The sequence below is a fragment of the Cibotium barometz genome, chromosome 36 (assembly GCF_041138505.1).
Source record: "Cibotium barometz isolate CiBa-2024 chromosome 36, ASM4113850v1, whole genome shotgun sequence".
In the NCBI taxonomy this organism is placed as follows: Eukaryota; Viridiplantae; Streptophyta; class Polypodiopsida; order Cyatheales; family Cibotiaceae; genus Cibotium; species Cibotium barometz.
In genome coordinates, this window is record NC_141081.1 from 20,074,455 (window position 1) to 20,101,500 (window position 27,046).

The 27,046-nt window shown below is 41.9% G+C and overlaps 1 protein-coding gene across 2 annotated transcripts; it reads left to right on the top strand.

Moving 5' to 3' along the window:
* The first annotated feature begins 1,254 nt into the window (after positions 1-1,254).
* On the top strand, positions 1,255-16,086 carry LOC147617591 (non-canonical heme oxygenase HOZ, chloroplastic-like). 2 transcript variants are annotated; one of them, XM_086775881.1, is made up of 9 exons: positions 1,255-1,514; positions 1,884-2,069; positions 13,697-13,799; positions 14,140-14,219; positions 14,809-14,886; positions 14,978-15,069; positions 15,171-15,282; positions 15,379-15,504; positions 15,640-16,086. In XM_086775881.1, the coding sequence occupies exons 1-9, from the start codon at positions 1,350-1,352 to the stop codon at positions 15,754-15,756; spliced, it is 1,059 nt and encodes a 352-aa protein (XP_086632007.1). In that variant the 5' UTR covers positions 1,255-1,349; the 3' UTR covers positions 15,757-16,086. The 2 variants fall into 2 exon arrangements, with proteins under 2 accessions (XP_086632007.1, XP_086632008.1); XM_086775882.1 differs by lacking the exons at positions 13,697-13,799; positions 14,140-14,219.
* Positions 16,087-27,046: the final 10,960 nt, after the last annotated feature.

Sequence of the window (27,046 nt, forward strand, 5' to 3'; positions counted from 1 at the left end):
CCCATTGGTGGGCCCCCTTCTTCTTTAAACAAGAAGCAGAAGTAGTTATTTGGAAGAAACTGGGTGTGTTCAATGACAAGGCCTCGGGTGGACCAATTGTTTCTTATCCATGATTTCAGGACCTCTACAGGAGGTCTTGGTCTGTAACATAGCCCAATAGGAGCACGCGTCTAGTAAACTCTTTGTCATTCGTGAACTAAAGTTGTAGGAAGAGAAATAAAGAGCTTACCGTTTCTATGTTCTGCAGTTTCTCCTTCAACAGCTCCATTGCCTCGTTTTGCGGGTGATGTTGGGATCCAATTCTGCTCTCGCTCCCCCATGCTTCTCTAGGAGGACGACTTTCAACTGCATCGTCTCTCCCTCCGTAAGGTAGAAGCTCCGAGCCTGGTCTTCCTCCAGTCTCCTCCACTTGGGACTGTAGCTGGGGCCAGCTTGCTGTTCCATTGGTATGCAGAGAATCCACCAGAGAGGGTGCTTGATTGGGCCCTATAGATGTGTGAGAGTGAGGGAAAAACATACTATTATCATGCATAGAGATGGGCGATAGATGGGTGGTAGGAGAGGGGGAGTAGCCAAAAAGAGTGGCAGTTTGCATGTCCACTGCATGGTTGACATGTGGAAATAGAAATCCCGATGTTTAACGAATCCTACCTTCATCATGATGAGGGAGGAGAGGGTCGCGGAGATCATCATGACAGAAACAGTCCGTCTCGTTGGGGGATGCCTGAGAGATCAACTCTCGAGGTCGAGGGAGACTCGCCAGTACTTGGTTTGGTTCCTATGGAGCCTGTTTGGGGTCCGTTCGGTCTAGCGGCCACATCGGGACAAGTGCGGTACCTCCCCGCTTCTTAGCGATGTGGCCAGACTGTGTAAGGACTAGTTTGGGGAAAGAGCGAGTGGTTGAAACCCTAGTTGAGAGCATCCGTACACGTACAAATGTCAGAACGCTCAAAGTAGACCCCCATAATTATCTTCTTCTCAATCAATAGCTATCTTACACATACTCAAAATATAAAGAAATCCATGAACAATAATATTATTAATTACTACAGTTTAGGAATATTATCTAATATTCAAAACACAGACACATACAAGCGTATTCACTTTACGTATCTAATAGTGTAATTTAGTACATATTATATATAGAATCATAAATAAGGTCACTTTTTCAACTCCACATTTGCTAAAAATATAAAACATGGTATAAATGTGGAATAAAACGTTATAAAGTTATAAAACGTGGAATACCAAAGAGCTTTATTTTTCTTTTTGAAAAATGCAGCGTTGGAGAGTTTTGTCCCTTTAAATTCCTACAAGGTGCGCACTGTGGGAGAGAGAGAGAGAGAGAGATGACTAGCAGCAGCCTCGCTCTTCCCTGTCACCCCTCGCCCACTTCCTCCCCGCTTGATCTCTTCACTTCGAGAAGGATCTCGTCCCCTCGCCTTCGCTCGCGGTTATGCCCTTCTGCGCTTCATAAAGACGAAAATGGAGCAGTGTCGGAGCCCTCTGTGCAGGTATGTAATCTGTGGCTTCATCCACTTGCTAGTGAAGGAGAAAGCTGTATTTTCTCTCTCATTTGAGAGAGAGAGAGAGAGAGAAGTTATAGGGTCATTTATAGCAGAGGAGTTTGAGAGAGAGAGAGAGAGAGAGAGAGAGAGAGGTATTAACGTCGGTAGAATGCAACACAAGGGCATATACGACCAACAGTGGGACTTGAACTCGGGTGGATCATGGCCTCTATTAGGGTCCTCGCACTAGAGGGGAGAGAAAATAAGTTCAACTGCAGCAATACTTTTTTGTGTGTGTGTGTGTGTGAGAGAGAGAGAGAGAGAGAGAGAGAGAGAGAGAGAATTTTCATGGCTGAGCTATGGGGATGGATCCAGGTTTTTGAAAGCACCCCATCTGTCCTACAGCAATCTGATCAGCTCGCCATGCTCGTGCCAGATAGCCCAGGAGGCACCAGTCGTGCAGGCCTCTTCCGAACACCCATCTCAGGTGGTGTCCAGAGCGCAACACTAGCGCATCGTCTCCCAGACCCTGCTGTGGCTGTGCGAAACCTCATGGAACAGGTACCATTCTCATATGTGAACCAATCTCTATTTCAAATATTAATTGCTGGAAAAGCCAAGTAAACGAATGCGGTAGACATTGCTTTTGGCAGTGTTAAGAAACAAAATTGGGCCAGTTATTTTTGCATAGCGGTTTCCTGAATCTCAGAATTTATCAAGGGAATTGTGAAGGATTCATCACAAAAGGGGGGGAATCTTTTAAGTTTACAAGCTCTGGTCTGGACTTTCCACAGGGCAGCAGCCCCTCCTCTCCCTTTTCTATGGGGAGTATTTGCTTCATTGAATGTGAGTGAGTCCAAAACTGGTGGAGAAGTTCATTCCCAGATACCTCAGCTGGCACTTTGAGAATAGGGTTGGGAACAAAGTTAGGAAGCCATGTGTAGTCCTGCCTCAGCTGCAGGAATTTGCTGCAGTAGGAAGGTACACAATAATTTGCATTTGCTGGCTGCTCGGGCTGAATATGCTGACCTTCTTGGTCTTCCTGCTTATAGATGAGGAGAATGCCAAGAAGTTGAATCTCTGGCCACAAAGTGGTGGACTCATTTGCATTTCTATATTTCTCAGTTCTTTCTGGTCCATTTACATCACTTTTGAGTCACATTCCTGCTTTGATAGTTAGTGCGTGTTGCTTTTGGGTGGTATTTGCAACCAATGTGAAACCACCGAACTCACGTTCACTTTATGGCCATCGTTTCTTTCTTTACATGGCTCACATTAGGGTATTTTAGTCTCTTCACCCTATCCACAACACATATCCATAGTCAAGGCCACATGCACTTGGAGAGTGATGCATGTGACATTGTCACATTGATTCTCCTTGGGCAGCATGTCATGACTACTGGGGAACACTAGGGTTAAGGTTGAGTACAGAGTGTTGATCCATCTTAAGCCGTGTTTACACATGTTGTGAGTTCAAGCAGTAGGAACAGCATGGGTTTACTGTGGACGTACAAGTGTCAAGAAATTCCAGAACGTGGTGGCATTTGGCCTAGGAGAGTGTCCGGCCAGGATCAAGAGGAGCATTATTGGTTGGATGGAGTGAATTCAGCGTAGACAAGTGTGGAGGAGCATGGGATCAGTTTTGGGCAGCGCTAGCAAGGCTCAGCCAGGGGCTGGGCATGGATCAGCCCATATAAGGTGCAAAAAGGAAGGGGAATACTTGGGATCCTTGTCTAATGTTATTGTCCTTGGCAAACCTCTGATGGGGTACCGATGGCGAATGAATAGGCGAGTGATATCCTTAGTTGTGGCCGTTTACTTGCACGAGATCAACATGCAAAATTTACTGAATCGGTTCACAATGATCATGCACTGTGTGTTTTGAGATCCGAATGCAGCAAGAAGAGCTCAAACAAAGTCCATATTGATATGTTGGAAAGGACCTTCGGGAACCCTCCTTGTTTCATATGAGGAACCTTCACTTTCTGGCATATCTGGCATTCTTGGACATGTTGATAGACATCTTGTCTCATCTTAGGCCAATAGAATGATCGCTCAAGTTTCTCCAATGTACTATTGATACCACGATGACCTACATCAGAGAATAGTTGAAGGCAGCAAGCGAAAGCAGAGGAGAGACTTGGAGGAGCAACCAGCAATGATCCAACACTTGAGTAAAATGATGAATGAATTATATGGCAAAAAGCCTGTTCTTATATACATCATGAAGGGGCTGGTCGGCCAACATAAAAACCCATGACTAAGGAAGTCCACGATTAGGAAAAAACGCCTAATAAAAGGTGGGAAAAATATCCATAAATATCAAATAAATATTCTAAATAAAAGGGATCAAACGGGACTAGAGATGATCATTCCAACACCTCTTAGCTCCAACATAGTGGTCCGACTCCCATACAGGTAAGGAACTGATCGATAGTATCTTGAGAAAGAGGTTTGGTGAAGAGATTAGCTAGGTTGTCTTGAGAGGGACAATACTTCAGAGAAATGATACCGTTAGCGACCAGATCACGAACAAAGTGAAAAGGAACCTCAATGTGCTTGGTCCTGCCATCATCCATGAAAAGATGAAGACTCATGAAGTACATGCCAATGCCAAGGCACTCCGGCTGTTTGTAAGAATGCGGATGGAAGAGTCTGAAAGAACATCAAGATTACTCAGCATCTGCATCAACCATAATAGCTTGGAGCAAGTATCCAAATAAGCACGGTACTCAACCTCAGTGGAAGAAAGAGAAGCTGTAATCTGTGTGAGGGCAAAAGAATGGAAGGACCAGATATACGAGAGATCAAAGTAAAACCACACAGCATGAAATATGTGAGTGAATATATATAAAAAGGTGAGTGCAGATATGTACAAGAGCCCTCATATGAGAGGTGACTTTGAGCAAAAAGAAGACCAGTGCTGAAGCAGAGAAGGACTTCGGAGCTGAAGCACGGTCGATGACGAAGGCTCGCGTCGATGTGAGGCAAAGCACTCCGAGGTGATAGTGGCAGCAGAAAAAGGTAACGTCGATGACGATGATGGTGGTGCAGTCTCTGATGACACGGGTGCTGCGTACCTGAAGCAGAGAGGGCTGCCGTCCCAAATGGTGCAAGCTCTGGTGACACGGGTGCTGCGTACCTGAAGCAGAGAGGGCTGTCATCCTAATGTAGCAGAGAGGACTGCCGTCCCGATGTAGCTGAGAGGGCTGCTGTCCTGAAGTAGCATAGAGGGTTGCTGTCCTGAGGGCTGTGCCAAAACGCACGAGATATGCTGAATGTGAGCCCTGATGTATGCGTCGGAGAAGGCTGAGATAAACGCTGATATAAACCCTGATGTAAGCCTGATGTAAGCGCAGATGTGGGCTGATGTGAAGCGCTGATGTGAGCTGCAGCAAAACGCAGATGTCTGCTGAAGAAAAAGCTGATGTAAGCTCATGTATAAATGCTGATATATGCTCTGATGTAGGTGCTGGCATATGCTGAGATGAAACATAGATGTGAGCTGATGTAGGCCTAATTCAAGCGCTAGAATACAGCCTGATGTTGGCTGATGTGAGCCTTGAAATAGGCTGCTTGGACCAGCAGAAGAAAATCGCAGATGAGAGCCTCTTCTTACCTGGTATGGCAATGAAGTGGTACACTGCATGATGAGGTATGGGCAATGCTATTTATAATAGAGGGGTGTGCTGGTCAGTCACCATAAAGGTGTAGGCCAACAGCCAAGACAAAAACCCCAAAAATATAAAATATAAAAAAAATCCAAAAATTCCCTTTTTAGGGCTAGAAAAGTCATGTTTCTTCACCCCCTCTCAAGCCAAAAAGGGAACCATGAGAGAAGATGAAAGAAGATGAAGTATGCTAGGGTCCCACACAAACACAATGGTAGAAGGAATGTATCCCCCTCTGGAAACAAGATCTAATAAAGTCGGAGAGGGCGATCGTGATGGCAAAGGTGGTGTGGATGAGGTGATGTGCATGGGTTGATCGTCTCCCAAAGTATGATCTTGAACAGGATTCTCCACTAAGTAAGAAATCCCATTCCCTATGTGGTCCATATCAGAGTTTGGAGAAGCATCTTCTGGTGAGAAGAATCGGTCCTCCGGGTGTGCGGGTAGACGATCCATGCTGTGCGCTCTTGAGGACTTCAATCCCTTTGCTCACGATAGCTCTGATACCATGTGAGAAAAGGACGGAAGGACCAGATATAAGAGAGATCAAAGTAAAACCACACAGCATGAAATATGTGAGTGAATATATATAAAAAGGTGAGTGCAGATATGTACAAGAGCCCTCATATGAGAGGTGACTCTCAGCAAAAGGAAGACTAGTGTTGAAGCAAAGAAGGACGTCGAAGCTGAAGCACGGTTGATGACGAAGGCTCGTGTCGATGTGAGGCAAAGCACTCCGCGGTGATAGTGGTAGCGGAAAAAGGTAACGTCGATGGCGATGATGGTGGTGCGGTCTCTGATGACACGGGTGCTATGTACCTGAAGCAGAGAGGGTTGCCGTCCTGAATGGTGCGAGCTCTAGTGACACGGGTGCTACGTACCTATAGCAGAGAGGGCTGCCGTCCCGGTGTAGCAAAGAGGGTTGTTGTCCCGATGTGTAGTAGAGAGGACTGCTGTCCCAAGGGCTGTGCAAGGCTGAGATAAACGCTGATATAAACCCTGACGCAAGCCTGATATAAGGGCAGATGTGGGCTGATGTGAAGCGCTGATGTGAGCTGCAAGAAAACGCAGATGTCTACTGTAGCAAAACGTTGATGTAAGCTGATGTATATACGTTGATATATGCTCAGATGTAGGCGCTAGGATATGCTGAGATGAAACGCAGATGTGAGCTGATGTAGGCCTGATGCAACAGCCTGATGTTGGTTGATGTGAGCCCTGAAATAGGCGGCCTGGACCAGCAGAGGAAAACGCAGATGAGAGCCTTTCCTTGTAGGCGGCGAGATGGTACCTGATATGGCGATCAAGTGGTACATTGCATGATGAGGTATGGGCAATGCTATTTATAGTAGAGGGGGATGCTGGTTGGTCACCATAAAGGTGTAGGCCAGCAGCCAAGACAAAAACCCGAAAAATATAAAATTTAAAATAATCAAGAAAATCCCTTTTTAGGGCTGGAAAAGTCTTGTTTCTTCACACCCCCTCTCAGGCCAAAAAGGGGACCATGAGAGAAGATGAAAGAAGATGAAATATGCCAGGGTCCCACACAAACACAATGGCAGAAGGAATGTATCCCCCTCTGGAAACAAGATCTGATAAAGTCAAAGAGTTGACCGTGATGGCAAAGGTGGTGTGGATGAGGTGATGTGCATAGGTTGATTGTCTCCCAAAGTATGATCTTGAACAAGATTCTCCACTAAGTAAGAAATCCCATTCCCTATGTGGTCCGGATCAGAGTTTGGAGAAGCATCTTCTGGTGAGAAGAATCAGTTCTATGGGAGTGCGGGTAGACGATCCATGCTGTGTGCTCTCGAGGACTTCAATCCCTTTGCTCACGATAGCTCTGATACCATGTGAGGGCAAAAGGACGGAAGGACCAGACCACACTGCATGAAATATGTGAGTGAATATATATAAAAAGGTGAGTGTAGATATGTACAAGAGCCCTCATATGAGAGGTGACTCTGAGCAAAAAGAAGACCAGTGCTGAAGCAAGAGCCCTCATATGTACAAGAGCCCTCATATGAGAGGTGACTCTGAGCAAAAAGAAGACCAGTGCTGAAGCAAAGAAGGACGTCGGAGCTGAAGCACGGCCGATGACGAAGGCTCGCGTCGATGTGAGGCAAAGCACTCTGAGGTGATAGGGGCAGCGGAAAAAGGTAACGTCGATGACGATGATGGTGGTGTAGTCTCTGATGACACGGGTGCTACATAAACGCACAAGATATACTGGATGTGAGCCTTGATGTATGCGCTGAAGAAGGCTGAAATAAACGCTGATATAAACCTTTACTTAAGCCTGATGTAAGCGCAGATGTGGGCTGATGTGAGCTGTAGCAAAACACAGATGTCTGCTGTAGCAAAACGCTGATGTAAGCTGATGTATAAACGCTGATATATGCTCTGATGTAGGTGCTGGCATATGCTGAGATGAAACGTAGATGTGAGCTGATGTAGGCCTGATGCAAGCGCTAGAATACAACCTGATGTTAGCTCATGTAAGCCCTGAAATAGGCGGTTTGGACCAGCAAAGGAAAACGCAGATGAGAGCCTCTTCTTGTAGGCGGCCAGATGGTACTTGATATGGCGATGAAGTGGTACACTGCATGATGAGGTATGGGCAATGCTATTTATAGTAGAGGGGGGTGTTGGTTGGTCACCATAAAGGTGTAGGCCAGCAGCCAAGACAAAAACCCCAAAAATATAAAATATAAAATAATCCAAAAAATCCCTTTTTAGGGTTGGAAAAGTCCTGTTTCTTCACACCCCCTCTCAAGCCAAAAAGGGGACCATGAGAGAAGATGAAAGAAGATGAAGTATGCCAGGGTCCCACACAAACACAATGGCAGAAGGAATGTTTCCCCCTCTGGAAACAAGATCTGATAAAGTCGGAGAGGGCGATCGTGATGGCAAAGGTGGTGTGGATGAGGCGATATGCATGGGTTGATCGTCTCCCAAAGTATGACCTTGAACATGATTCTCCGTTGAGTAAGAAATCCCATTCCCTATGTGGTCTAGATCAGAGTCTGGAGAAGCATCTTCTGGTGAGAAGATCGGTCCTCTAGGAGTGCAGGTAGACGATCCATGCTGTGTGCTCTCGAGGACTTCAATCCCTTTGCTCACGATAGCTCTGATACCATGTGAGGGCAAAAGGACAGAAGGACTAGATATACGAGAGATCGGAGTAAAACCACACAGCATGAAATATGTGTGAATATATATAAAAAGGTGAGTAGATATGTACAAGAGCCCTCATATGAGAGTCTCTGATGACACGGGTGATGCGTACTTGAAGCAGAGAGGGCTGCTATCTCCCGAATGGTGCAAGCTCTGGTGACACAAGAACTGCGTACTTGAAGCAGAGAGGGCTGCCATCTCGATGTAGCAGAGAGGGCTGCTGTCCCGATGTGTAGCAGAGAGGGCTCTTGTCCTGAAGTGTAGCAGAGAGGGCTGTTGTCCCAAAGGAGCAGAGAGGGTTGCTATCCCGAAGTAGCAGAGAGGGCTGCTGTCCAAAGGGCTGTGCCAAAACGCACAAGATATGCTGGATGTGAGCCCTGATGTATGCGCTGAAGAAGGCTGAGATAAACACTGATATAAACCTTGGTGTAAGCCAGCGCAGATGTTGGCTGATGTGAAGCGCTGATGTGAGCTGCAGCAACACGCAGATGTCTGCTGAAGCAAAACGCTGATCTAAGCTGATGTATAAAGGCTGATATATGCTCTGATGTAGGCGCTGGCATATGCTGAGATTAAACGCAGATTCTAGCTAATGTGGCCCTGATGCAAGCGCTAGAATACAGCCTGATGTTGGCTGATGTGAGCCCTAAAATAGGCGGCCTGGACGAGCAGAGGAAAACGCAGATGAGAGCCTCTGCTTGTTTGCGGCCAGATGGTACCTGATATGGCGATGAAGTGGTACACTGCATGATGAGGTATGGGCAATGCTATTTATAGTAGAGGGGGATGCTGGTTGGTCACCATAAAGGTGTAGGCCAGCAGCCAAGACAAAAACCCCAAAAATATAAAATATAAAATAATCTAGAAAATCCCTTTTTAGGGTTGGAAGTCTTGTTTCTTTACACCCCCTCTCAGGCCAAAAAGGGGACCATGAGAGAAGATGAAGTATGCCAGGGTCCCACACAAACACAATGGCAGAAGGAATGTATTTCCCTCTGGAAACAAGATCTGATAAAGTCAAAGAGGGTGATCGTGATGGCAAAGGTGGTGTGGATGAGGTGATGAGCATAGGTTGATCGTCTCCCAAAGTATGATCTTGAACAAGATTCTCCACTGAGTAAGAAATCCCATTCCCTATGTGGTCCGGATCAGAGTTTGGAGAAGCATCTTCTGGTGAGAAGAATCGGTCCTCTGGGAGTGCGGGTAGACGATCCATGCGTGTGCTCTCGAGGACTTCAATCCCTTTGCTCACGATAGCTCTGATACCATGTGAGGGCAAAAGGACGGAAGGACCAGATATACGAGAGATCAGAGTAAAACCACACTGCATGAAATATGTGAGTGAATATATATAAAAAGGTGAGTGCAGATATGTACAAGAGCCCTCATATGAGAGGTGACTCTGAGCAAAAAGAAGACCAGTGCTGAAGCAAAGAAGGACGTCGGAGCTGAAGCACGGCGGATGACGAAGGCTCGCGTCGATGTGAGGCAAAGCACTCTGAGGTGATAGGGGCAATGGAAAAAGGTAACGTCGATGACGATGATGGTGGTGCAGTCTCTGATGACACGGGTGCTGCGTACCTGAAGCAAAGAGGGCTGCCGTCCCCAATGGTGCAAGCTCTAGTGACACGGGTGCTGCGCTCTTGAAGACAAGAGGGCTGCCGTCCCGATGTGTAGCAGAGAGGGCTACTGATGTATGCGCTGAAGAAGGCTGAGATAAACGCTGATATAAACCCTGACGTAAGCCTGATGTAAGCGCAGATTCAAAGCGCTGATGTGAGCTGCAACAAAACGCAGATCTCTGTTGAAGCAAAACGCTGATGTAAGCTAATGTATATACGTTGATATATGCTCTGATGTAGGCGTTGGCATATGCTGAGATGAAACGCAGATGTGAGATGATGTAGGCTTGATGCAAGCGCCAAAATACAGCCTGATGTTGGCTGATGTGAGCCCTGAAATAGGCGGCCTAGACCAGCAGAGGAAAGCGCAGATGAGAGCCTCTGCTTGTAGGCGGCTAGATGGTAGCTGATAGGCGATGAAGTGGTACATTGCATGATGAGGTATGGGCAATGCCATTTATAGTAGAGGGGGGTGCTGGTCGGTCACCATAAAGGTGTAGGCCAGCAGCCAAGACAAAAACCCCAAAAATATAAAATATAAAATAATCCAGAAAATCCCTTTTTAGGATTGGAAAAGTCCTGTCCCTGATCACTTACCCAATCAGTGTCAAAGTATCCAACAAGCTCAATGCCGCCTCTGAAAGAGAGACCATAGTCCAAGGTACTAGATAAGTATCGAAGAACTGTGAGAGCGGCCTACCAATGAGGAGGATGAGGAACCTCTATGGTAAGCTCGGGGTGAGACTGGGAATCATCGGAAAAGGGTTCAACAAAGTGAACATTGTAGGAAATCACTAAGGACGTCGTCTCCGGGTCCCATAATCTGTAAGCTTTGGATTGAGAGCTATAACCAAGAAATTTGCACTTCTTCAATTTGAGATCAAATTTGGACCTGGCACAAAATCAGGGTTATGAGCATAGGCATCACAACCGAAAACCCTGAGATGTGAAACTAAAGGTTTCTGTCGTGTAAAAGCCTCCTCCGGTGTCATGTGTCGTGTAAAAGCCTCCTCCGGTGTCATGTTAGCAACGCCTTTGTGGGAGAACGGTTGATCATGTAGACAGTAGTGGTCATAGCTTCTCTCTAGAAAGAGAGGAAGATGAAAGCATGGTATGGATCATCTCTTGAATGTTAGCACATTCATCCCTAGATTCTGCTCTTTTATGGTGCCCATTTGCTCCCTGACTTATGAGACTTGTAGTGTCTCTTGCTTGGGACTGTTTTGCTTCAGTATATTCAGCATAGTTCTCTCCATATCTCTCTCTCTCTTGCACTCTCTGTTCAACACATTCTAGTGCCACTCTGCTTCCGCTCTATGCACTCTTTCATTGAACAGTCCTGCTTTTGCGTTCAGCCACGCCGTTTTCCTGTGGAGTGCCAAGTGTGGAGAATTGATAGCCAATACCTTTCTGTGAACAAAAGTTGTGGAAGGCTTTGGAGATAAATTCTCCTCCATTGTTCGAACGGACTTGTCAAACCTTCTATGTGTTGAAAAATGTGGTGCCAAAGAGCACAAGGAAGAGATAGGGGGTGAGTTGAGTGAGCCAAGCAAGAGCAAATTCTAGCATGAACCACATAAGCAAAGGGAATTATCCCACATTAATGGACAAGCCCAAGGGTGCACCTCATATAAAAGGGGGCCATTTCAAGCAATGAAATCATATCACTTGCACCTATTTGAAGTTTCTCTATATGTCCAAGTTAATCTATCTTGGAGTCTAATTAACTTGAGTGCAATTTAATTAGCACACACTCATCAACATGAGTTCACTTAGGTATCACTCACCTTAGATTAGTCATGTTAATTGTGTTGTCATTAGAGTAAGATTAGGAAGTTGATTTTCATTAGGAGAGCTCAATCCATGCTTCTCAACATGGTATCAGAGCCAAGTTTAGCTCTCCTAGTTTAGTTCATTTCATTAGTGTTTGAGTTAGCTTAGGTTTAGGAGAGTATATTAGAGAGTTTAATAGGGTTTGATCTGTAAGAGAGAAGAGCTATGTGAAGTTTTCAGCTCTAAGAGAGAAAGAGAAAATCTAGTAGCCAAAATCTTATAGAAGAAAAGTCTCTATAATGAGCACCATTTGAGTTGCCAAAGAGCCCAACAACGCCAACAAAGATCATTTTCAAACGCAGCTCAAGGCAAGAGTTGCGGCAAGAACAATATCGTCGTCAGGGAGGTAAAGAATGCCTAGCTCAATACAAACATGAATTGGCCCTTGATTACTTTTGGTCGTATGAAGAGAAGATAGCTTGGTACAAATGATAACTAGAAGAATATGCCGCAAGGCTTTGGGAAGAGCAACAAAACGTCGAGTCCACCTCCAAGATAGTGACACAGTGTGTGGTGAAGCAATTACTTGCAATGGCAGTGGAGTCACCTCGAGTTGAGCAACAGCCCCAGATCAAAGATCGTTGATCTGAGTGAGGGAGAGCTTCCAAGGCAGGAGGAACTCCTGAATAATGCTATCACAGATGAGGAGATTCCAACAGATGTTTCATTGCTAGGTTTCCAATCCTCGAACTTAAGCCATAGAACTAGGAGGTAGATCTCTCCGACCCAAGAGGAGGCCGAGGTCAATCGTTTTGTGCCCAGGGAGCTTAAGACGACTCTCTTCGAGTCGATACGGAGAAGGATGAGGCTACATCTCTTGTAGAAGATCCAGTAACCAAGCCAGAGATCTTGGAGATGGAGGCGGTGGATATGGAGCTGAGCCTACGGATGGACAGGAACAAAAGTGAAGCAAAGTGCATGATATTCCCTAGTGCCTCAAGTTTAGCAGGAGGGGATGTCACGTACATCACCCATGTGAGTGCCGCGTGGATATGCTTCTTACTTACAGCCACCTTCTAGGCAAAGTATGTGGCAGAGAAGGCCTGTTTGGGGTGTTTTGTCAACCCAATAGGTGCCCTGAGAGGTGCCGAGGACATGCACCAATGGTTGGGATATATTTTGGACACAATATGAACATGTTTAATGACATTTTTGATGAGGCTTTCTTGAAGTGTGGGATATGCTAAGTCCTTGACTAAGTCAAAGGTCTGCATGCCCCAACATGGCCAAGCTTGACATAAGTATTGTTTTAGCCAAACTATTATTTCTTCTTCTCCTTGTCCTTCTTCTCTTTGTCCTCCTCCTCTCTTTCTCTCTCTTGTGTTTTAGACTAGTTGTCATGCTTGTTACATTATAACAAGCCGAGTTTTTGTTTCTTAAGCTACTCAATGAGTCAAGCATCAAGGAGTTGCTGTGGGTTCTTTAATGCTTTGCAAGATTTCCTCATATACTCTTTGTTCTCTTTTAGTTTGTTCAAAAGTGCTTTGCTAGCATGTCTTTTTAAATGTGTATGAAGGTATATATAAGACATGCTGAGTGGACATTAGGCATGATATATAACACCCTCCCTTAATGCTTAATGTCCTCATGATTTGAGACATATTGTCGTGAAAAGCTCTAATTCCAGGAATAAGTATAGCAAACCTCATGGCATAAAATCATTACAAAGTCTAGGCAGAAAGGCGATAACAATTTAGTGACAACCCATGACATGAAGAATAACAAGACAAACATTTGAAGTTTTACGCCTGAGTAGGAAGAGGGTTGAGAAGGAAATTGGTGGTGTATATCAGCAAAAAAAAAAATTTTGAATTTTTCAAAGAATTCGAAGTTGCATTATCTTGAGTTTGTTACTCAAAGTGTCTTAATGTGCATGCTGATGCAGGCCCGCTTTGCTCATTTATCCAGCATAATGTCACGCATGCATCATCGGCGTAGAGGGTATCCGTACGCTTCTCTTGTGGACTTTGCACCAGATGCCTATGGACGTAAGGTGTTGTCTCTTTTGAAGGTTTGTCAATGTCAAGGGTTGGAGGATTCCGCCCATCATTGATAAAAATTTAACTAAATTTTATAAAGGCTGCAATCTGGAAGGTGGTTCTTTTTCTGATGTAAAGGGCAGGGCTGGTATAACTGCGGACCAAGCATTACTGTGTAGCAAAATCTGTGCTCTTGAATAGATGGTTGATTTCATGAGATTTGCAGCTAAAATATAGATTGGATTTTAACTTTCGAACAAACAATTACACATTTTCTAATGAAAAGCCAGTTTTTTTTTTGGGGGGGGGGGGGATATTCATACGAGGGTACATTATGTTTTTGTGACAGACCCTATCTTTTCGCTTTCACCTCTAGCAATACACACACGAAACCTACTAGCTGATCCCCGGTGTTCGTTGCTTGTTCAGGTAAGTCCTTATGTTCACAACTACTGCTCTACAATATTTGTTCGGCATTGTGTTTGTCTTTTTCTGTCCTTTATCCTTGTACTGCACGTGAGTTTGACTACCCTTTTTAAAGTGAGATTTATCCTTCTTCCATGTTTATTTAGTGTGGCTTCAGAATTTGGAGTAAACTGGTTAACCAGCTGCAAACGTCTTCATACTCTCCGCAGTCATGTGTGCAGAGGGCCCACCAACAGCGGACGGGCACCTAGGAATTTTGGTTGGGTAGAACAAGCCTGACTACTCATAAACACTCACAAAAAGACAATTTATGTGGGGCCAGGTCTCCACCTCCAGGCTAGCCATTAGCCCCACCACATTCTGTTGTCTTGGGGGTTGGAAACTTTTTCTATAAACACAGCGGTCCGGACCTTTTGAAAAAGCGCCTTGGCAAAGAGGGAAATGGGCACTGGATGGATCACCTTTTTGGGAGCTTTGTCTGCGGACTCATCTGAATGACCTCTTAATCATACCCTTGCACTAATTGAACCCTAGTTAAGAAGTAGGTAAAGTAATTTATCTAACAGTGGAATTTTCGTGATTTCGCCTACAGAATCCAGGCTGGAGTGGACTTGCCAATGCTAGAGTAACACTTTTTGGAGATGTTTACCCCCTCAGTGCGGAACAACAGGTGCTTTTTGTGGAAGAGTTTCTTTTGGTTGCTGCAGTTTCTTTTTTAAAAACCTGCCTTTTTAAGTTGTGCCCTCTACATTTGGTATCAGGAATGGGCTCACAATCATTTCATGGCCAAGCACCAACAAGCTGCTTCACAGCAATGGCGCAACTTTGACTACTTCAGAATGGATGTTATTAGGTTGCATTTTTCTTCCTGTATTTACTGTCACGGCAAGGACATCAGAGCTCTCTTCTTTGTGCTGTTTGTTTTGAAAATCATGTCGACCTTGTTTTTGCCAGTGACATATATTTTATAGGGGGATTTGGAACTGTTGCGTGGGTAGATGTGAAGGCATATGAGTCTGCAAAGCCGGATATCATTGCTAAACATGGCTCTGAGAAAATCTTAAAGGTTTTTAAAATTTACACACTCTTTTTTTCTGTCTTTGTTAATGTTTTGCATTCAGGGCCTTGCTTAATTTAGCATTAAGTTTTGTCTTGGTAACAGGAGTTGAACAACACATTCTCGGAACGCCTTAGGAATTCTTTTGCGGTAGATTCAGCTGTAGATGATGCAGCCTTTATTTCCATAGACTGCAAAGGAACAGATGTGCGTGTGCGTCAAGGGGCCCAGGCAAGTGGTGCACATATATTGCACTCAAAATCCATCAGCTTTGTTTGTGTGCCTGTGTATGTATGTGTCACTCTGCTGTCTGTACTGTGTGTTTGTCTTTCTAACACTTGTACTTATGACCCTTTGCTATTGCAGTACAATGTGCAGAGGTTGTCATTCAGTGAGGGTTTCTCTGTGGAGACCCTTGATCAGGCAGTGGAAGCCCTTGATGCCGTCTTAAGGAAGGGGGCAAAGCTATTTGGCAACATCTAGTCCTAGAAATCTTTGATTTTGAGATGACCTTTGGACTGGATGGACAACATCCATGTTCTTCTACAGTCAATGTATATTATATGAGTGGAATTGCTGTACCCAAAGGTTTTTCACACTGAACAAAGCTCTTTACTGTGAGGGTAAAGTCAGGTTTGTTATCAGCAGAAGACTTTTTGTTTTCGAATCGTCACAAGGCTGTGTCAGCTTATAACAGGTTCAAGTATATATTGGATCTTAAAGTTACGGTAAGCAGTGTTTGATTTGTCCTTCTGAAAGAATTATTTTGGTGCAACTTGTCACCGATGTTTTTGCTGCATTTATTGCTTTCAAGTGAGCTCTTTCCATATGCATAATGCTAGCCCCTATTTCAAGGCAATAGAAGCGCTGAGGCTGGTAGGTTTACTACATTTAAGGCATAATGAATATCCAAGGTGTGTGGTGAGAGTACCAACACGGAGTTCAAGTGGTAGAGAGTCTTGACTTAAGCCTTTTGGCTTTGGATTGGCACATGTTTGTGTGCCTTGAGATTTCGGGCTCTGAAGTGGCACTTGAGAGAGCCAAGCTCTAGTACGGAAGCGCCGATGTTGTGTGTGGTTCTAGAATGCCGGTGACGTGTTCTCCCAACAAGAGGAAAATTTGGATATTTGTATTGTGGGACTTATTTAGTCTTGCCCATTTATTTGGGATATGATTATGATATTTGGACTTATGGGACTGTTTTGTCTTGCCCATTTATTAGGGACATGAAGTAGTACACGGGTTTCATGTGATACTGAACCATATCTGCACCTATTATTTTGTATGACATCATCACCAACACGTTTCTGTACAGCTGATGGGGCTGGCGTTTTGCTGTTTGAAGAATCCTGAGGTCACCATGGCTACGTTTTAGTGTGTGAAGAGCATCTTGCACTCTTGGCCACTGTCCGAACATCTCCTAAAGGGTTGGCAAGCTTTGGAAAGCATTGGACTTGTGGACCCCAGGCGCCTCCTTGGTTTCAGGTAATCACATGTCCAGAGGACTCTCTTTGCCACGGGTGGGTTGGTAGGTGCATGTGTAGATTCCTAACCTAGAAGTAAGACTGGGTGTGGTGGTGCATATAGTTGATCTCAAGAGGTAAGATAGGGTGTGGTGTATTGATATCTACTGTCGTTGTTGTCAATCTGCACAGCTTGTGTACTGTGCCGTATAGTGTGACCTGTTGCACTCTGCCGTACAGAGACCGTACCTGTATCTACAGTTTTGTATGTGCTGACATCATCACCTGCACATTGCCGTACATCTGCCACAGAGTTTACATAGCATCCTGACTGCGTTTTGGTGTGTGAAGAACCCTGAGGGCTGCCTACACTCTTGGTTGTTGAAACCTCTCCTACAGCATTGGAAAGCTCTGGTAAGTGCTAGAAAGCTTTGAAAAAGCGTTGGCCTTGTGGAACCGACGCGCCTAGGTGGTTTCAGGGAACCGACACTAATTAAGCTTTGGCTTTCATCTCTTATTGCCTTCCATGATGATGAGTTTTTTGAGAAGTCAAAGCTGCATTTTGTGTCTATACACTTGAAGGAGAATGCCTGGTTGGCAGAAAAGCTTTCAGGGGACTCACCCACAACTTTGGAACAACTTCAAGGCTAAGTTTTGTGCTTAATTTTTGCCTCCTAACTTTGAGCAGAGCATTGGCTTTCCTAAAGGGATGGTGAATCCGTCACTTCCTACATCATTGACTTTTGGAGGGTACTTCTACGAGTCATTCCTTTCATGATGAACTCAAAGGACGAGGGAGGCCAAAGTTTGGGTTTGGACTCTTGCATATCATCAAGAAAAGCTTAGAGTTGTACCCAAATAGCTCTATGCAATGATTGATTAACTCTGGTCTTGCTACCTCTAGAATTTGCACATTGATTGGTTGCAAAAGAAAATTGATTCTAGCATTTGCCAAAACGGGAGGGACAGAGCTGTCCAGCATCAACATCATGGACAACCACCAAAGAAGAACTTTAGGGACAACCACCAAAGACTTTGCTTCCAAAAAGAAGCCGGGGGCTAGCGTTCTAGTTATGGGTTGATGGATGAGAAAAAGTGTGCCTACTTCAAGGAAAGCAAGTTCTTGATGCAAATGTAAGGATTATAAAGCCCAACATTGCCTCGAAGCAAAGAAGTCATGTGAGGATATAAGAAGGAATTGTGCTCATGTGATCGTAATTCACTTGCTAATCTCTTTAACCCACATTATATCAAATGACATCAACCAATTTGTCTCTCTATATTGCGCAACATGCCTGGAGGAAAATTGAAAAATCAACACCTACAAAAAGAGTGAAGTAAAACCTTTATAGGGATCATCAATTGGGTTTATGATAAGAACACTCATCAAATCTTGAAGCATTTCATCCACTAGTTGGTGAAAATCAAGCCTTTTCTTTGTTTTGTCAATAATAGAGAATTAAGGCTAATTATGTGTACTAATTACCACCATTGAGGGATGTTGGGAAGTTACTATTTCATGCTATATCCCCTTTGATTTGGGCATTCATTTGCATCCTCCAACTCGCACTACATTTTTGCTTATGTCATTAAGGAGAGAATTGTACTAATGGTCATTAAGGAGTGTCAGTAAGCACCAAATCTCTGTTGTAAAGAATTAGACACTGCCCTAATTTGAAAAACCAAAGGGTAAGACCTTCCTTCTCATAAAAAATGGCACCCACTCTATGCATTCAGATAAGTTGGATGGTCAAGGTTTCCAATCAGGGGAGGCATTTGGAGTGTAGTAAATGGGAAAGGAAAGAAGCCTAGCACTAGAGATGCGAAGCTTACATGGGTCACTAGAGATGACAAATCTTTTTCAATCATTGTGTTGGCACTTAGTGACAACTACATTCATCATATCTATGACATAGATTCATCTCTAAAAGCATGGAATAGGCTAGAGGAATTTTTTGGGGCAAAGGGCAGAAATTCTAAGATTGCATTGAATATTGAGTTCATTGAGCTTAAGTTGAACTCTCATGAGTCATTCATTGCCCATGTTAATCATATGAAGAGTCTCATGACTCAACTCTCAGCTATATGGGGTCATGATGATGTAGTGGGAGTCTCATGAAGAGCATGCCAAACGAAAGTATGGTCATCTACTCTCTCTCTCTCTCTCTCTCTCTCTCTCTCTCTCTCCAACTTGGTCACTTAAGGCTTCCTAACCAGGTTATTTAAAATATATAGGCCCATGGAGCTAATAATAGTGCAAGCAAAATTGGTTCTGGCTTTTATCTAAAAACTTTAGTGTTCTTAGCATATGCTCCAATAATGCTTCTTTTCACACATGATATAATACTTGCAATACATATCCCAATACATATTCAACACTTGGCTAAAATAAATAAGACAAAATGGGTGGATAGCACCTGGCCAAATATATAACATCCATGTGACACCTCAATTGAAGTCCTCACATTGTCTCCATTCCTTATGCATGTGGCATCGTAAGAATTGGTATGCTTGCACTGTTTCATAACCTAAAAATCAAATTAGTTGTTAAAAATCAATTGAGAGTGATTATTACTCCAACATGATTCCTATAGAATGAACAAACACAATAGGGTCAAAGCTTTTCTTCTGTGCTCAACAACAATTGTTGTGTTGCTTCCAGTGACCTAGCTTCTCTTGCTACAAGCAAGATGTTGTTACTATCGACATCCACAAGTAGAGAATTCAAAGACATCTAGAAGGGTATTTGTTGTCAAAGAATATGGAAGGAAGCAGTCCTAACACCCTTTCCATAGATGATTTGTAGGTATACTATCTTGCATTCTTCATGTTTTGTTGTCAAAAAGTAGTGGCATAAGTCTCTACCTTGTACCACTATTCTATATGGCAGTCTAAGGTAATTCCATGTTGCATTATCTATGCTTTATGTCAATTATACAATAGTATGATAAAGTATTATATAGCAATGCCTAAAAGTGCTATATGAAGAAAAGGGAGAAAGAATATAATATATTCTAGAGAGAGAGAGAGAGAGAGAAAGAGAGGAGATTCTCTTTTTGCAGAAAGTGAATTAAAGTGAACAATATTCGCCGTCCAATTGGTGCTTGCTCATAGACTAGTTCCTTTGATGGTTGCAGGTCATGACCATGGTGTATCATACTCGTAATGGTTATTACGAGGTCAAGTGTAGTGGTTGGGTGGATGGGCATTGAACACCCTACTTTGGAAACTCTCTCAAGTGTATAGTGGTCGGGTGAACGCTCTAATTTGGTAACTCTCTCAAGTGTAGTGGACCTAGTTCGGTAACTCTCTCAAGTGTAGTGGATTGGGGGATGGGCATTGAACACCCTACTTTGGTAACCTAGGTTGGTAACTCTCTCTCTCAAATATAAAGATTTATATTAGATTTGATATAATGTTGTATTTGGTAATTATACTTAAGTTGTAATTTAGAATCTTGATATTGGTAGGTGATGTACTAGGGATAGCATGTACTAGAGAGAGAATCATTTATATTAGATTTGATATAATGTTGTATTTGGTAATTATACTTAAGTTGTAATTTAGAATCTTGATATAGGTAGGTGTACTAGGGATAGCATGTACTAGAGAGAGAATCATTGCTATTGTACTAGGGATAAAACTTTAATAATTCTTACAACTTACTAAATTTAAATTTTCACATTTAATAACTCTTATTAAACTTCATTTTTACATTTGCTTTTGCTTTTTTGTATTTCATTTAAACTTTTTTTTTGTATTTCATTTAAACTTCATTTTTTACATTTGCTTTTGATTTTTTTGTATTTCGTTTAAACTTCAACATGGGTACTCAAATGTTAATTTAAAATTATTTTTTAGTTAATATTATTCATAATGATTAGTATTGATGTTTAGATAAAAAGAGGAAAAAAAGAATTAAGCTTCATTGTTTTTTATTCATAATGATTAGTATTGATGTTGAGAATAACAATGCTCTAGTGGACTAGTTAGATAATCTACCAGTCTTAGAGTAAGTTTGAAAATTTTGAAACTCATTAGGCAAGAAAGAATAGTCCATTTGTGAAGGACCATATGAAGAATTGACTAAGCAAGAAGGTAGAATAAAAGTTGATTTATATAATATGCTTGGGTTAAGGGTCACAAGATATCCAAGGTGTATGTAGATGGAGGGGCTGAAATGTGTGTAATGTCAGAGAGGACTATGTACAGGTTAGGTCTAGAGGTCGATTCCCCATCCACATTCAAGGTTAATTTGACCAACAACTCTAACATAAAGTGTTTGGGTGTAGTTAAGGGTGTAAGAGTCACGGTTTGTGCAGTAGAAGTGGAAGTTGACATGTATGTGATTTCTAGCAAAGGGAAGGGCTATCCCATTATACTAGGAAGGCCTTGGCCCATAGCCATGAATGTAGATAAAAGGTGGGGAATGGGAATTTGGTGCTAAATCCATATGGATCTAAGGGGTCTTCTAGCCAAAAAAATCACTTATGATATGTGCAAGGGTGAAGAAGTTTCCATAAACTTGGTGCCCGTAGTGGTCTTGTGCTTGTTAGATATCTTATCTCTAGACAACAAATAAGCATCTTGGGAGTATGGCAACTACAATGTTTCATTGTTTGACAACCGTAGTGTTGTGTTATATTATTTAACAACCGGAGTGTTGTGAAGTTGGTCCGTAGAGATGCAAGCGCTCATGTGTGTGGTCTGTAGAGACTCATGCTCTCTTGTGTGGCTTCTCACATGCTAAACAGTTATGTTTCATAAGAACTATGAAATATGTTCAAAATTTAAACATGGACCCAATGTGGAACAATATTTTGTTGCAAAGATGTTTGGGTCAAGTAGATTTAAAGATTCGTTTGGTAATCTCAAATTTGGGGTTCATAGTAATCCCGGGCTCGGAATCAGGGGATTTCAAGTATGTAAAACCCAAGTATAAGGACATTTACATTTGGGGTTCACCGTGGTTAAGTTGAGTACGTAGCTACTCCAACTAAATTGGAGTAGCTACCTCTATTCCAATTTAGTTGGAATAGAGGTAGATTCCATCTATTCGATAAATTTGGGAAGTACATGACATGTAATGTCATCTTGGGAAATATCCGGTGAATTTCTTTCTTTTCCCCTTACCATTTTAAGATGAAATCTTGAATGAGGTGGTTGGCCATGAACGATATCTTGTTTCTGATGGATACTTAGGGTATTTCTAGATCAGGATAACAGAAGAGGACCAAAGGAAGACCACATTCATCATCCCTTGGGGGAGTTTCGCTTATAGAGTCATGCCATTTGGTCTTTACTAATGCACCTGTGCTACATTTCAGAGGTTCATGAATTATGTTTTCCAACCATTCTTCAGGTCATCCATAAGAGTTTTAATAGATGATTTTTTCATATATAGCAGCATGATTTTACATTACCAAAAGGTGGAAGAAGGCTTAAAAAGATTGTTCCAGCTGCTCGATGGACAATTGACTCCAGAGAAATGCCACATTGTCCAGGCGCTAGGGTAAGGCTCTTGGGTCACTTGGTTTCTTCACAAGGTATAAAAGTGCAAGATCTCTTAGCACTCCCGTCTTCATCTAATGCAAGGCAGTTGGTCACATTTCTTCAAAAGGTATAAAAGTGCAAGATCTCTTAGCACTCCCGTCTTCATCTAATGCAAGGCAGTTGGTCACATTTCTTCAAAAGGTCAGGTACCTTGCCAGATTTATTCACTTTCTTGCACGAATAGTTCACCACTACAAAGACTCACTCAAGAGAGTACATTTACATGGAATAATGATAGTGACAAATTATTTAATGAATTAAAATTCAGGCTTAGTTCTATTAAGGAAACCTTACCCTAACATGTCGTGGGAAGTTTCCTATTCGCTGAGCTTGAGCAAGGCTCAAGAGCTCCACCATAGCCGCTCGTCACCGCCATCCTCCCTCACTCATTATCACACTGAGACGGTTGCTCTAATCCTAAGGTTGCAAGATCTCTCGCGAAGATCATGTGGGATCTCCCGCGGAAGACGATCGCATTGGTTAGCTCACGAGAGAGAGAGAGAGAGAGAGAGAGAGAGAGAGAGAGAGAGAGAGAGAGAGAGAGAGAGAGAGAGAGAGAGAGAGAGAGAGAGAGAGAGAGAGAGAGGAAACAAGTGATTAGCACTAATCACTTCCAAACCCTAACCCTAAACACACCAAGAGATTAGTGTTGCAAGAGAGAGGGAGAGAGAGAACACTCTACTTCTATTGCACAAATGGGAGAATGAGTTAAAACAAGAGAAATTAGCTTTTATAGTTCCAAGCCTTTTCCCACTAGGCTGCCTGGGAGTAAGTGATCCGGGGCACCCAAAACATAGTTACAAGGCTTTTTTCTATGGTTTGGCCAACTGACCAAGATCCTCTTGTCTGTCCTTTGAAGTTCAATACTTGGGAGCATTTTTAGGGCATTTCCCTCATTAAATGACGGGGTTTACAATATAGCTCAGGCACCCATTACATAAGTGTACAGACATAGTTGTTGTAGGAATGTATTAACCAATATGTGGTTAACAAGTTCTTTACCAATCATCATGCCACCACAGTGGAATTTGGCTTTCTATGTTTGTCCAAGTGTTGGCTCTCACGCAGTTGGTGCAGTGCTAATGCAAAAGGATCCAAAGACAGCTTTTATGTATCCAATTTACTTTTCAAGCAAGGTGATGACAGAGTCTGAGAGGAATTCTCCAGATGTTGAGCAAATGATGTTGGCTCTCATGTTTGCAACCAGGAAGTTCAGGTCTTACCTTTTGCCTAAACCCTTTGTTGTTTTAACAATTGAGAACACATTTCCTTATGTGGTTCAGCACATGAATATACACCAAAGATTGCAAAGTGGATCTTAGAATTGCAAGAATTTGAGTACACCTTTTGGTAGAGGATAATACCTCAGCAAGCTTAGCGGATGTCTTAACATACCACTATCATGAGAAGAAGGTGGCCCCAATAGCAAGGAAGGAGTCAGAAGATCCAAGTGTAGAGGAAACTCTTATTAATGCATTCACATTATATTTTGATGGAGCTTACAAGAGGAAGACCGACTCTACAAGAGCAAGGTTCATCATTCTAAGCTCTGAGCAAGAGGTGGTCCTTCAAGAAGGTAAAATTCTATCTAATGTCCATTCAAAAAATGAAGCAAAGTATGCCACTCTTAAGATGGAATTGGAGGCTTGTTTTAGGACATAAAATCACAAGGTTGGTTGTGAAAGGAGATCCCATGTTGTTAGTAAAACAAATCCAGGGTGTTTGGGCATGTAAGAATTATAACCATTTGAGTTGGCTGAGGCAAGTCAAAAGCCTCATGTAGAAATTTCAAATGATTAAAATTGAGCATGTGTCTAGAAGCAAAAATAGGGATGCAGATGCATTGGCAAATCAGCAGCTAGATGTCATAATTGGAACAACAAAATTCCAAGAACCCAAGTTTCAAAACCGCGAACACTTACAAGAGCTCACCCACTTCTTGCTTTCAGGAGAATCTAGTCCTCTCATCATCAACAGGCTAGAGGCATGAATGCCTCTAGCTCAAGGAGAGAGCTAATGATCCAGGGTTTTTTAGACCCACCTCTCATGCATCTAATTCCGACCGGAACCCTGGCATATGCTTGTACATAATGGCTTGTGTCCTCATTTTTCTCTTTCTATTGACGTACTTGTATACCCTGCTCTTGTTTGCAAACTTCATGGGAATGGGTTGTTTGGGAGGCCATCCCTTCCTATTTTCCCCCCTCACTAGCTGACCAGTATACTAGAAGATTCTTATACAATGCCCTAGCTAGCAAGAGGGTCTAAGCCTACTACGGTGTACCTAAAAAGGACATCCATATAATTCTCAAAAGGGACATTACTATTTGTACTATGGAGAATAATATTTATTTATTTGATATTCATATAGGATTTTTTAAATATATATACCCATTCATGTTTATCTTTACCAAATTAACAATAGTTTAGTAACAAAAACTTAAAAAGCTACTTTTTATATAGAAATTGGTTATAGTATTTGCCAAATAGTATGTATGCCGCCCTATAGTATTTGCCAAATAGTATGTATGCCGCCCTATAGTATTCTCCAATAGTATATATGCGGTATCATATAAGATGGTTCTTCTTGACAAGTAAAAACTAGCCGGGGTGGCATCTCGATGTGCTTGAAAAATGGTAGTTAGTGTTTTTTTTTTTGCCAGAACTATAAAAAGATGATTGAGATTTTTTATATCCCCCTTATAAAACCAACACATCGTATAACTCTCATAATAAAAAATAGGTAGATTGAGGAGTTGTTTTTAGCTTAATAGGCAAAATAGTCATAATGTTGGATGCCATGTGTGGATATCCATCGTACCTTAAATGATGACTCCCTATGGTGCTTTCCCATGTTTAGTTTTTCTTACAATTTCCAAAATGAACAGCCTCCACTACTTGCATGCCTACATTTTGTATGAGTTATAATTATGAATATAAACTATGAATTTTTTAAAGCTATTTTTCATGTGATATGAATATAAACTGTGAGTTTTTAAAATCTATTTTTAATGATATGTTAATGATCTTATTATAGTCATGAGTGGAGATAAGTTTTGAAACATTTTTTTTCACACTTGTATATTTTGATTTGACATAGGGCTTCTAAAAGCTTCTTTTTGTTTTTGTTTTTTGATCCAGGGTCAGAAACGAGCACGCTCATAAAAGCTTCTATGTAGCACAGTATATAGCAATCATGAATGCTATATTACGTGATGTAGATACATCGTGCTATATAGAAATCATGAATGCTATACATGATGTAGATCCCACTAGTATGTAGATACCATTGCTATACATAGCAAATATAAGAATGCTATATATCAATCAAAGCAAAAAATACCACTGCTATATATAGCACACATAAGAATGCTATATGATGTAGGAACCATTGCTATATATTAGACATACCAATAATATATATATAGTAGACTGTATAGACAAGAATGTTATCAGCAACATCACTTAACAAACATAAGAACACTATATAATAGTAGTATAGCAGGCACTATAATCGACATAAGAATGCTATATTGTGGGTATATGATAGACACACCCACTATATCAAACTAATATAGCATGCAATAAGTTTACTATATAGTAGCCATAACTACATTTATAACTACTATATAGTAGGCATGGATACTTTTATGACTACTATATAGTATGTCATACACCTGCTTTTATAAGTACTACATAGAAATCATGCTTAATTTATGATTGATAACAATCTATATAGGAGTACTACATATAGCAATCTATATAGGAGTACTATGTAGTACTCCTATATAGATTGATAACAATCTATATAGGAGTACTACATATAGCAATCATGCTTGGTTCATGATTGATAGTAGTCTATATAGTAGTCTCATGTCTGCTATAAAGTAGTAGTGCCTACTATATAGTGTTCTTAATATGTTTGCTATATTAGTTGTGGTGCATGTTGCTTCATCTATTATGACTGCTATATAGCATTCTTATATCTACTATCAGAGTCATAAAAAACAATTAGTCATAGCAATGGTGCCTACTTTATTACTACATATAGAATTCTTAAGTATGAAATCTACTATATAGGATTAACATGTAGAATTTGAATTCTTAAGTATGTAATCTACTATGTAGGATTACCTGTTTATGACTGCATATAGAATTCTTAGAGTCTATAATGTACTATGTAGCTTGATTCGATTGTTATAAAATAGAAAGCAGTCAAATAGCAAGCAAATTAGTAATTTAAAGAACTAATGTAGTAAACGTGAGTGCTATAAAGAATACATGAGATTAGTATTATTAGGTTTACTATATAATAAGAGCAATATTATAGGCACAACATAGAACCAAAACTGTTACGAAACCAATTGGCCTATTTTTCTTGGCCATCTAACAGTGTGTCCATCTAACATCTAGCTGTAGACAATCCAACTATTAAATTTCTTAGTCAATTATTTAATTCTTCTCGGCTAGCTGATTCTCTTGGCCCTACCTCAAGTACTTTACCTCACAAATTGGTTAGAAATATATACACCCAATTGGTTGGCTTTCTTAGCCATCCAACCAACTAGCTAGAACCCATCTTGATGATTCTCTTTTCCAAAATGAACTAGATAACTGTTTAGATTCCTAGCCAATTAGATTATTCTCTTGGTCACTATCTTAGTATTAGTATGAAACACAAAACAATTAGCTAGTTTTCTCGGCCACAACTAACCCATTTAGCTAGTAACTAGGTGAAGGATTCTCTTTGCCATCCA

Excerpts from the sequence above, each read along its gene's own strand:
- LOC147617591 (XM_086775881.1), top strand. The coding sequence starts at position 1,350 with ATGACTAGCAGCAGCCTCGCTCTTCCCTGTCACCCCTCGCCCACTTCC. Across the intron at positions 14,220-14,808 it reads GGTGTTCGTTGCTTGTTCAG|AATCCAGGCTGGAGTGGACT; the intron begins GTAAGTCCTTAT and ends TTTCGCCTACAG. Across the intron at positions 15,070-15,170 it reads TTCAGAATGGATGTTATTAG|TGACATATATTTTATAGGGG; the intron begins GTTGCATTTTTC and ends TGTTTTTGCCAG.